Source organism: Ranitomeya variabilis, chromosome 8 (assembly GCF_051348905.1).
Source record: "Ranitomeya variabilis isolate aRanVar5 chromosome 8, aRanVar5.hap1, whole genome shotgun sequence".
Classification (NCBI taxonomy): Eukaryota; Metazoa; Chordata; class Amphibia; order Anura; family Dendrobatidae; genus Ranitomeya; species Ranitomeya variabilis.
The window spans coordinates 190,033,362-190,046,039 of record NC_135239.1 but is presented as its reverse complement, the minus strand read 5'-3'; the positions used below and the strand labels follow the sequence as shown (position 1 = coordinate 190,046,039).

Genomic DNA, 12,678 nt, shown 5'->3' with positions numbered 1-12,678 from the left:
CAGAACAGCTGGTTCCAGGCTTAATTTATAAAAATAATTATTAAATATGAATGCACGCATCAGATGAAAGCGCGCTTCCTCTTTAATAAGTGCCAGTGAGGACGGCTGCTGAGAAGAGCTGCAGTGACGCGTGTCTTCAGGCTGCTGGATAATGTTGCAGGGACAGACCTTAAAATAAGCCGTTCTGTTCCGCAGCAGCCTGGTTCTGTAACCTGAACTCGTAGTGCGCGCACGCAGGTGCCGCTCTTACACCTCTGTGCATCATCTGTCCGAAAAATCCAATTTGTGCACACTAAATAGGGAAGAAAAGCCCTGGCCCCTCTAACGAAGAAGAGATGAAGCGAGGACTCTGAGCGATGGAAATGATCAGTTCTGACAAGTGATTGAAAATCCAATTACACCTGGAATGAGGCACATTAGAGAGCAATAACGGCGAGAAATGAGATGGCGAGGCGCAAAGAGCACAACCGGGGTCATAAGTGGTGATCCGGTTCTCACTCGTGACACCTTCATGCATCGCAGCGCGGTCACATCAGGGTCATTATGCAAAAAGCTGGATAAAAAAAATAGATCCAAATTAGGCAGCATTTTCTCTTAAAGGGGTTGTCCATCATTTAAAAAAGGCCCACAGATATATAATGCTTTAAAAAAATAACAATAAACACCTGCTGAAGCAGTGCAAGCCACTCGGCTCCAGAAAACATCACGCCGTGCTTCTTCCGTCACCTGACTGCTGAAGTCTGTGATTGCCTGCAGTGGTCAGGTGATAGAAATGGTGCATGATCGATTCCAGTCACCTGAGCGCTGCAGCCAATCACAGGCCTCAGCGGTCTGGGAACAAAAGAAGTGACTTTAAGTCCTGGAGCAGACTAACGGAGCGGCCTATGCTGGATCCACGGGGGAGCACCTCTGTGTGTTATTTTTAACCCCATCCATGCCGCTTGGAAAGTTTTAATTGAGATCAGACAACCCCTTTAAGAGTTGTAGGAGACAACTACTATTGGCAGCCATCATGGCATGTTTACGGGCATGTCTCCCATGTCCAGGTATATGGCGTGTACGGTACCTGCAGGCTGTTGTTGAGCATGTCAAAGTCACTGTATCTTCTGATTATCTGCAAGACACAACACAAATCACACATGAACCCGCCGTGGAGCCTCCTGTGCTCTTATACATTTTTAATATTAGATGGGGGAGACAGTGCGGCGGTCCCGGTACAGAGACAGATTCATGGTACCGTAGTGCCTGGTGGGAGCCCCTGAGCACTTTACCTCTAGCTGCACAGAAGCGGCAAATTGTAGCGTTACTAAGAGCCGCGCGGAAGGTGAAATAACACATCATCTGCAATTACAATGATGGAGAATTCTTCTGTCGCCGTCGCTTTAATTTCTAATTCAGAAATCAATAGCACAAGAGAAAATAAGAAACTGTGTAATATGTCTTATCAGAGAAATCGGCTTCTTTCTCCTCCCGGATTGATTTCAATTCAGGAGTAAAATCTGTATTCAGTGAAAACAAATATCCCCATTACCGAGATTGGAGATGACTGTTGGTGCTCATAAAGTTCTATGGAGAGAGAACTGTAACTCCAATCTGCACAATGTCTCTCTAGCTCCTCCCTCCTCCATAGAACTTTGAGCACCAACTGCCATCTCCTGTCTGCAGAATGTCTCTCTAGCTCCTCCCTCCTCCATAGAACTTTGAGCACCAACTGTTATCTCCTGTCTGCAGAATGTCTCTCTAGCTCCTCCATAGAACTTTATGAGCACCAACTGTCATCTCCTGTCTGCAGAATGTCTCTGTAGCTCCTCCATAGAACTTTATGAGCACCAACTGTTATCTCCTGTCTGCAGAATGTCTCTCTAGCTCCTCCATAGAACTTTATGAGCACCAACTGTTATCTCCTGTCTGCAGAATGTCTCTCTAGCTCCTCCCTCCTCCATAGAACTTTATGAGCACCAACGGTCATCTCCTGTCTGCAGAATCTCTCTAGCTCCTCCATAGAACTTTGAGCACCAACTGTTATCTCCTGTCTGCACAATGTCTCTCTAGCTCCTCCCTCCTCCATAGAACTTTATGAGCACCAACTGCCATCTCCTGTCTGCAGAATGTCTCTCTAGCTCCTCCATAGAACTTTATGAGCACCAACTGTCATCTCCTGTCTGCAGAATGTCTCTCTAGCTCCTCCCTCCTCCATAGAACTTTGAGCACCAACTGTCATCTCCTGTCTGCACAATGTCTCTCTAGCTTCTCCCTCCTCCATAGAACTTTATGAGCACCGTCATCTCCTGTCTGCACAATGTCTCTCTAGCTTCTCCCCTCCTTAAAACTTTATGAGCACCAACTGTCATCTCCTGTCTGCACAATGTCTCTCTAGCTCCTCCCTCTTTCATAGAACTTTATGAGCACCAACTGTCATCTCCTGTCTGCAGAATGCCTGTCTCTCTAGTTCCTCCCTTCATTTTGAGAATGAATGCATTGTGGGCGTGCTGCGTCCGTTGGGAGTGCATCGGCACGCCCCCAATGCACTTTTAAGCTAATTTGCATGTGGCTGCAAAGCTCGATTTCTCAGCGCTGGAACATCGGATTACTAGAAGAGAGGTGTCATTTTTATTGCTGTTCTAGGACCTGTGCAGCCAAACTATTAGGCTTAGTACTAAAAATTTCCTTTAAAAAAAGATCCATATTTGAGTCCTGAGAGATGAAGAAAGCGAAGAACCAATGAAAATTAAAAAGCACTGAATGTTTCTCATTCTGGGTGAAGGCGCAGAATTAGCATGTAACGCCTATACCCTGTATGTTTATATGTGGCAGGACATAAACTGGGGTCCCGATAACTTGTGTTCCGCGTTGACACGATGGCGTCACATCGATTTCCCGCCGGCACGTCCACGCCGTGAATCTCATTACAGTCTGTGTTAGAAAATGTCAGGACGGCGCCTTTTTTCTCTCCGCCGTCTGGATACACAATGTTCTAGTGGACGGTGATATTAACGGCTGCCCGGTGACTACGGGACGTGTGTGTAATGTAGGAGAAGACGGCGAGCGTGAAAGAGATGAATTACCTGCCAGCTGTTCTCCATGGATATGCCTCGCTGGACACGTATGATGTATTCCTGCCAAAAACAAAGGAGCAGAAATGAGTAATTTCCCCTCAATTCCTCCAAACATCGGCCCCGGCAGAGTCATATAACACGGAGCAAGAGTATAACGTCTACAAACATCACCTTTAATGAAAAGACAAAAAAAAAAAAAAACAGCGCCACATCTGTGTACAGGCTGCATGTGGTACTGCAGCTCAGCACCATTTATATCAAAGGATGGCGCCATTTCTGTAAGAAAGCAGTTTTGATCTTTTTTCTAATTGTGGTCAACCATCTTAAAGCGGATCTGCCCCCAGATTATTGAATAGATCTCTTAGACCTAATGAGGCAGGTGTACTTACCTTGAAATCTATGCCAGAATGGCTGTATCATTCTTTTTTAATCTTTCCTGTCTGATATTGTCTGAATGAGCTCTGGCCAAGCTCAAATGCTCATCTTAATATCAAGATTATACAGCCATTCTAAAAATTGATTTTCAAAGTAAATACATCGGCCTCATCAGCAGTACGCATTGTTATATCGGCTAACAAATGGGGTTTAAGGACAATTTTCTTTAAGTTAAATGCATTTTTTGTAATAGGGTTTCAGTAAAAATGTTGCACCTTTTGGCTCTTGCAGTCACTACTTTCCCTGCAGATTGCTGGCTGCAGAATGAGTTAACTTAGACTGTCAGAGAGCTGGGAGTTCGTAACTCTGTTTTTTTTGTTTTTTTTAAATTCTCTGTGCTGATTTATGAACTGTGGTGATAAAAAAAGAGGAGTTATGGAGAGTTACAAACACCCGTCCAAACAAGCTCACCGATAGATTCTCAGTTAACTCATTCTGCCGCCAGCAATGTAAAGAGAAACAAAGCGCATGTAAAAGTCAAATGGCACTCTTTTTTTTATATAAAATTTATCATAACCAGGATTTCCCAAAACAGTGCTTTAAAAAAAAAAAAAAAAAAAAAAGCTTAACTGCAATACCAAACACAGCCCATTGTACAATCGCTCACACCCGCACATTAGCCACAATGACCTATCGCTTATATTGAAGCATCTAATGAACGTGTGCAAAAGTTACTGTGCAGGGAAGAGGTGGAGGGGAGCTGTGACGAGGTGCTATCAGTTAGTGTAATTTATGCCTCTGATGATAAGGAAACTGCTGCAAACACTTACAAAAAAGGACCCAAATTCTGAGTCAAAATAAATTGCAAAAAAAAAATTTAAAAAAATTACATGTAACCCAAAAACATGATTTAAAACAATGGGACGTTTTCTGATAACAGCTTCCCTTTAAGCTGGAAAAAAACACAAGCTTTGCCGAATTCCAGTATGTAAATCTTGTAAGAATGTAAAAACCCTCGGCCCTCCTGCATCGAGGACACGTCCACTGCTGTAATCACACATTAGATCACTGGATCCAAAAAGTTCAGTTCTCCAGAGCTGCTGGATGGCGGAATACAGGACGAGAAAGAGGAAAGATGTCAGAGTTGTGATCCTCTCACCAACCCCCGGAGTTACCTTTCTGGCAATTACCCAGATCTGTTCACCACTGGAAATAGCAGGAAATGGCTGGTTAGTCCATCGCTGGCTCTGACAGGTCACTGCTATGGCCAGTGATCGAATCTATTGTGTTCGCTACTGCATATAGTGGTGCTATCAGTCATTGTTCAGTAGGAGGAGGAGGTGAGCTGTGACATCACCTATTGTGGATGGTGGATCCTGTGTTATCTGCTGTATATAGAGGAGTTATCAGTCATTGTACAGGAGGAGGTGAGCTGTGACATTACCTATTGTGACTGGTGGATTCTGTGTTATCTACTGTACATAGAGACGTTACCAGTCATTGTACAGGAGGAGGAGGAGGAGGTGAGCTGTGACATCACCTATTGTGAATGGTGAATCCTGTGTTATCTACTGTATATAGAGGTGTTGTCAGTCATTGTACAGGAGGAGGTGAGCTGTGACATCACCTATTGTGACTGGTGGATTCTGTGTTATCTACTGTACATAGAGACGTTACCAGTCATTGTACAGGAGGAGGAGGAGGAGGTGAGCTGTGACATCACCTATTGTGAATGGTGAATCCTGTGTTATCTACTGTATATAGAGATGCTATCAGTCATTGTACAGGAGGAGGTGAGCTGTGACATCACCTATTGTGACTGGTGGATTCTGTGTTATCTACTGTACATAGAGACGTTACCAGTCATTGTACAGGAGGAGGAGGAGGAGGTGGTGAGCTGTGACATCACCTATTGTGAATGGTGAATCCTGTGTTATCTACTGTATATAGAGGTGTTGTCAGTCATTGTACAGGAGGAGGTGAGCTGTGACATCACCTATTGTGAATGGTGGATCCTGTGTTATCTACTGTGTATAGAGGTGTTATCAGTCATTGTACAGGAGGAGGAGGTGAGCTGTGATATCACCTACCATGAATGGTGGATCCTGTGTTGTCTACTGTATATAGAGGTATTATCAGTCACTGTACAGGAGGAGGAGGTGAGCTGTGACATCACCTATTGTGGATGGTGGATCCTGTGTAATCTACTGTATGTAGAGGTGTTATCAGTCACTGTACAGGAGGAGGAGGTGAGCTGTGACATCACCTATTGTGGATGGTGGATCCTGTGTAATCTACTGTATATAGAGGTGTTATCAGTCATTGTACTGGAGGAGGAGGTGAGCTGTGACATTACCTATTGTGAATGGTGGATCCTGGGTTATCTACTGTATGTAGAGGTGTTATCAGTCATTGTACTGGAGGAGGAGGTGAGCTGTGACATCACCTATTGTGTATGGTGGATCCTGTGTTTTCTGCTGTATATAGAGGTGTTATCAGTCATTGTACAGGAGGAGGAGGTGAGCTGTGACATCACCTATTGTGAATGGTGGATCCTGTGTTATCTACTGTATATAGAGGTGTTGTCAGTCATTGTACAGGAGGAGGTGAGCTGTGACATCACCTATTGTGAATGGTGGATCCTGTGTTATCTACTGTGTATAGAGGTGTTATCAGTCATTGTACAGGAGGAGGAGGTGAGCTGTGATATCACCTACCATGAATGGTGGATCCTGTGTTGTCTACTGTATATAGAGGTATTATCAGTCATTGTACAGGAGAAGGAGGTGAGCTGTGACATCACCTATTGTGAATGGTGGATCCTGTGTTATCTACTGTATATGGAGGTGTTATCAGTCACTGTACAGGAGGAGGAGGTGAGCTGTGACATCACCTATTGTGGATGGTGGATCCTGTGTTACCTACTGTATATAGAGGTGCTATCAGTCATTGTTCAGTAGGAGGTGAGCTGTGACATTACCTATTGTGAATGGTGGATCCTGTGTTATCTGCTGTATATAGAGGTGTTATCAGTCATTGTACTGGAGGAGGAGGTGAGCTGTGACATCACCTATTGTGAATGGTGGATCCTGTGTTATCTACTGTATGTAGAGGTGTTATCAGTCATTGTACTGGAGGAGGAGGTGAGCTGTGACATTACCTATTGTGAATGGTGGATCCTGTGTTTTCTGCTGTATATAGAGGTGTTATCAGTCATTGTACAGGAGGAGGAGGTGAGCTGTGATATCATCTATTGTGATTGGTGGATCCTGTGTTATGTACTATATATACACAAGTGTAACCCGTCATTATAATCCTGTCTATTGAGACTGCTGGAAAATCTTCTCCACAAGATCTTTGGATTGGCGGTGGTCCCAGCTGTCAGACCCCCAGTGACTCCTGGATAGATGATCATGTTCTCACATGCTGCTCTATTCCAGCAAGGTAACCCCAAAATCCCGCCATGGTCCCTTTTCGATCCCCAGGTGGAAGGTCACTTTAGACGCTGAACAATATATGGTTTGCGACTTTACATGAACCTTTTCTAACTTTCCTGAAACCGTTCACACCATTTCCTGAGACTTCGGTTGGGAAAGCTGATGTGGAGTAATCTGGTTGGCGTCCTGCTCCCGGAGCGACCACAGATTGTGAAATCCTGGCACAGGGAAGAGGCAGGAAACGCTGGAGTATAAATCGCCACTTCTGCTGAATCAGACAGTTACAGAGAAATGGAGAAACATCGGAAGAGAACGAGCGGCTACAAAAACAGAAGAGAATCTTACAAAATAGGAAAAGTGCAGGAAACATGTAATCACTTATTGCGAAGAATGACTCCGACTACTCCGTGCTTCCCGCGCAGGTTCAGCAACTGGGCTGTTTGTCGGGAAAAGAAAATGCAGCGTTTGCAAGATTTTTCTCACTCGTGAAAAAAAGTAATAAAGCAGTGTAAAGCATGGTGGAGACCAATGCACAAATAAAATCCAATATAGATAGGGGGTTACTATTATTGAAAGGACCCACTAATGTCTGCGTGATCTACTGGTGCGGGGAGTGGCCCGTAGCTTATAGGGGTATGCAGACCCCTAAAATATATGTAAATGAGATAAAAATGGTCTATGTGATTTATTAATACACTTCAATAGTGTCAGAGAAGGGGCATGACTTGGCTATGAAACCAAGCATCCAGGCCCCTTCACACACAGCACTTCTGACGAGTCAAGACCGGAAACAATCTCCTGTGTTAAGCAAACGACCAGAAGCGAAGCTGGGACCAAAGCGGATACCTGTCGACAGGGGGTTTGGCATAACTGAACTAGATTAGGAGGTTATAGCTTCATTTTTAAGGTGCTCCTGGCAGGGCTGTGGAGTCGGAGCCCATTTTGGTGGAGTCGGAGTCATGGAAGTTGAGGAGTCGGAGGTTTGGCTTACCGACTCCACAGCCCTGGTTTTAATACAGATCCATTTTGACATTATTGCCACCAATTAGTTGAAAAGCTTACGGGATCCACCAAAACATCTGGGTCACTGCCCCCAAAAATATCCCCGATAGTGACCAGCTCGAAGTGCATGGCTGTGCGGCACTAGCTCGTCCTCCTGTAGGCAATGGGTGTCCGATAATAAATGTGGCCGTGCAGGAAAGGTTTCTTGTCACTGAGATTTTATCTTTACCAGGTGATAAAAATAACTCCAGGAAACACACAACTAGAAAAAAAAAAAAAAAGATCACGAGCCGTGACCGCGTGATCGGCATTCTACAACCTTATGTGTCCAAATCAGTGCGACCCGTGATAGTGCATCAACACATCTCTGACAAAATGACCAGTGGGAGACTCTGCCAACGAGAAAATCTGCCGCAAACGTGAAGTCAAATTTTGTATTTCTCACATTTGCTGTTAGAAAAATAAAATAATGCTATGTGGAAAATATCAGCAAAAGGCAGCTGTTACATATCTGGGATTTTTATGTCATCTACAGACTGGATTTATGGCACTATTTGGAGGTTTACAGTGGCATGTAAAAGTTTGGGCACCCTTATCAAAATTACTGTTATTATGAACAGTTAAGCAAGTTGAAGATGAAATTATCTGTATTATATTGTCATTTTTTACATTTTAAAAAATTGCAAAAAAAAATAGGCCAATTCAAAAGTTTGGGCATTCTTGTAGATTTGTGTGCTCGGATAACTTTGACCAAGGTTTGAGACCTTAATTAGCCTGTTACGGTTATGGCTTGTTCACTGTTGTAGTTAGGAAAGGCTCAGTGAAGAAGGCTATAAGAAGATAGCAAAGGGGTTTCAAGTTGCCCTTTATACAGATCGAAATGTAATTACGAAATGGCAGTTATCAGGAACAGTGGAGGTCAAGATAAGATCTGGAAGACCAAGTAAATTTTCATTGAGAGCTGCTCGCAGGATTGCTAGAGAGGAAAATCAGAATCCACGCTTGACTGCAAAAGACCTTCAGAAAGATTTAGTAGATTCTAGAGTTGTGGTACATCTTTCTACTGTTGAGACATCTGAACAAATATGGTGTTCATGGAAGAGTCATCAGAATAAAACCTCTCCTGCGTCTTCACCATAAACTTCAGCGTCGGACGCATGCAAAAGAACATCTAAACAAGCCTGATGCATTTTGGGGATGTTTACGGATCTTTTAAAAGTTGGGTCTACAGTTCGAAGCTAGAAAAACCATAACAGCTGGCCTGCTTGCTGACAGTTTCTAAAATAAAACTGAAAAATAAAGGCAACAAGCCTGATGAGATGCTATGAAGCAGTCAGATTTTACAACTACTGACTTTCACAATGTTGGGCAAAGACAGGTTTCACTTTTCTATAGTCTATAGATGAAAAATGTAATCTAAATGTGAAATTAGGAGGTGGAGTATGTCCGTCATAAGACATGACTTTTAGGTAGGTTATTCATCACTGATGTAGTTTATCCTCTGCAAACCCTGGTGGGAAATCCTAACATACAAGAACATATGCCTATTGGTCTCCCTTTGGATCAGCGTATGCTCAGAATGAAAGTTATTAAGATGCGCATGCACAGATTCACTGCTAAACTGCAATATTTAGCACATTTAATGGTTAATAAGGGTAAAACCTTGCGACAGGTTTCCTTTAAATGTGCGCTCTCCGCTTCTTTCTTCAAGAGTGCACTGCTCCTCTACCTCCCCGGGTTGGTGCACTCCTGAAGATTGATAGTTCAGACCGGGGCATGGTTTGTTCAAATTGAGCGCCCGTTCAGGTTGCTTGCAGAGGTAACGTTGCCTCTGCAGCACTGGAGAAGTGTAGACACACTGAAGCTGGCCGCAGCATCGCTTGTAAGCTCTAAGCTAAGGCATTGAGGCCGCAAGTGGTGGGCGCTCCTTGCCTAGGAAACCGGCCACTCAGAGAGCAGAGGTGGCTGGTAACTAGACATCAAACAGTGCACTTGAAAATTTTAAATCCTTCTGTTCTCCCGTATGTTTACAGCTGGGATAAATACGCTAAACTGTGCTCAGCATTCACAGCACAGATGTTCCCAATAGCAGAGCTTTTTTCCCCTCCAATATTAAAGGGTCTTTCTAGAAGACGCTCTATTCAGAGCACATGTGCCGCTTTCCGGGAACCTCATAGAAAGCAGCACCCCCCTAGTGAGTAGTATCACGCAGCCGACCCCACGTGGTGAACCCATGGCACTGCCGGGGTCACATCCGATTCACCCACCTTCACGTCACAGGCAATAGAAACAGCTCTGGCGACACCACAACTTCTGCTACTCATTGCTAAAAGCAAAGTTTCCTGGAAGAATTAGTACAAACATCCTCTCCGGGAGAAGTAAAACTACATAAAGGGACCGACTGCAGCCAATCAGGACGTCCGCTGATGCTCGGACGGTATTCACACTGCTTTTCACCGTCCATCAGAAGTCCTGCAAATGCCACTATACTGGGCTCCCATTTAAAAAAAAAAAAAAAATGTACAATTTTATTTTTACTGGATGTCTCAGGTCTGAATAGTGTAGTAAACTATACTATCTATATATTATGGGATCAGCGGCTTAGGTGGATTTACTATGCTGCAAGTCAGGGTGAGCAGCACAGACCGGAGGTGATGATGCAGCAGATCAAGGCTACGGAGCAGTATGTGGAACAGAGAGGATCAGTAGAGCGGGATACGCAGAGCCAAATATGCAGACAGTTGTGGGGATAGCACATAGGAACAGCAGAGCTGAGTAGGCAATCAGGAAACTTGTTTCTCGAAAATGAGGGTGCGGACAGCACCTTGGAATAGCAGAGACAAGCAGGCGGACAGGTATTTTAATGAAGCAGAGTTGATAGTATGAACAGCACCAGATAGTAGAAGCTGGGGGCTGGATAGGACTCAAGCACCTGAGGGCGGCAGGGCCCCAAGCGAGAGGGACGGCGGGGCCCCAAGCGAGAGGGACGGCGGGGCCCCAAGCGAGAGGGACGGCGGGGCCCCAAGCGAGAGGGACGGCGGGGCCCCAAGCGAGAGGGACGGCGGGGCCCCAAGCGAGAGGGGCGGCGGGGCCCCAAGCGAGAGGGGCGGCGGGGCCCCAAGCGAGAGGGGCGGCGGGGCCCCAAGCGAGAGGGGCGGCGGGGCCCCAAGGGAGAGAATGACGGCGGGGCCCCAAGCGAGAGGGGCGGCGGGGCCCCAAGGGAGAGGGACGGCGGGGCCCCAAGCGAGAGGGGCGGCGGGGCCCCAAGCGAGAGGGGCGGCGGGGCCCCAAGCGAGAGGGGCGGCGGGGCCCCAAGCGAGAGGGGCGGCGGGGCCCCAAGCGAGAGGGGCGGCGGGGCCTCAAGCGAGAGGGGCCCCAAGCGAGAGGGGCGGTGGGGCCTCAAGCGAGAGGGGCGGCAGGGCCCCAGTGAGGAGTGTTGCTTGACTCCTTAAAAGGCATGTGGCAGCAGACTGCACTTGAATACTCAGGCAGTGCACAGCCTCCTGAGCCAGTTTTAAATTGCCTTGGATGAGGACATCACAGGGAATGGCTCAGATAAGCACAGGGAGAGCCGGTTGTAGGGGAAGGATGAAACAGAGCTCGGTGTTGGAGCGAGGATAGGTGAGTAACACTATTCTATGTAGCAATACAAAAAATTAAACCTGAAAACGGCCAGTAGACCGTGGCCGGGCTCCATACGCTGTGAACTTGTGACAACCCCTTTCATTTCACTCGTTGTCCACCATTTTCAATAACTGCTGTGCGTTCCCCAGTTCATGCAGAAGTCTCTTCCGCTATCAATAAGCCGGGTAAGTGCCAATCCACAAGTAAAGTCCTGTTATAACAGGAGAACAATCGAGACAAAAGAGAGCTGTGCGCTTCGCCGAAAAGCCGGATCACAAACACGAATATGGAAGGGAACACAAAGGGCTGCTGTCATCAGACCGGGAGAGAACGAGCTGGAAAATGTGGCAAACGTTGCACTGAGCATCACGGCCGGTCCGGGGGAGAACTCGCTGCTCATAGAGATAAATCAAGTTGTATCAAGGTCAAGTATCATAACTGCAGGAGAGCGAAGGTCAATACACCGCAGACACGTCGCAGCTCGCCAATATTGGCTTTCCACAGCTCATTGCATTTCTCCTCCAGAAAGTCTGGAAAACAGAGCTCCACGCGCTTTACCCCATCGTCACTCTTCGAAGTATATTGCTGTAATATCAGTGCCGCACTGCAGGATGAGACGCTACTAGTACCATAAATGTGTCAGGCGAGATCCCAGCTGGAATGTTAGTCCTGCCGTCCTTTTTACTGATACTGCCATTACCGCAAGTTTCCTCGACCTGTTATTCCACCATAGAAGCATGAACACAGGTCACCAATGCAAGACATAGGTTCATGAAAAAATACACATACAAATGTAACAGCTGAGGGAGGTGAATTGGTCTGGAATAATTTACCCAAGACCCTGTCAGTGCATTGAGTTTGTAAGACAATGTTTACTTTCACACTTTCGTCTGGCATTGAGTTGCTCAGGCATTGTTCAATCTCACGCCTTGGGTCAGCCGCAGGCATTGTTCAATCTCACGCCTTGGGTCAGCCGCAGGCATTGTTCAATCTCACGCCTTGGGTCAGCCGCAGGCATTGTTCAATCTCACGCCTTGGGTCAGCCGCAGGCATTGTTCAATCTCACGCCTTGGGTCAGGCGCAGGCATTGTTCAATCTCACGCCTTGGGTCAGGCGCAGGCATTGTTCAATCTCACGCCTTGGGTCAGGCGCAGGCATTGTTCAATCTCACGCCTTGGGTCAGG

The 12,678-nt window shown here is 46.1% G+C and overlaps 1 protein-coding gene across 3 annotated transcripts in view; it reads right to left on the bottom strand.

Moving 5' to 3' along the window:
• The window catches only part of PXK (PX domain containing serine/threonine kinase like), a 58,030-nt gene that overhangs the window by 40,315 nt on the left and 5,037 nt on the right, over window positions 1-12,678 (bottom strand). For all 3 annotated transcript variants that reach the window (XM_077278637.1, XM_077278638.1, XM_077278639.1), the window contains exons 2-3: window positions 3,066-3,116; window positions 1,067-1,114 (exon numbers count right to left, since the gene is read on the bottom strand). In XM_077278637.1, the coding sequence (XP_077134752.1) occupies window positions 1,067-1,114; window positions 3,066-3,116 (99 nt within the window). The remainder of the gene's footprint in view (window positions 1-1,066; window positions 1,115-3,065; window positions 3,117-12,678) is intronic.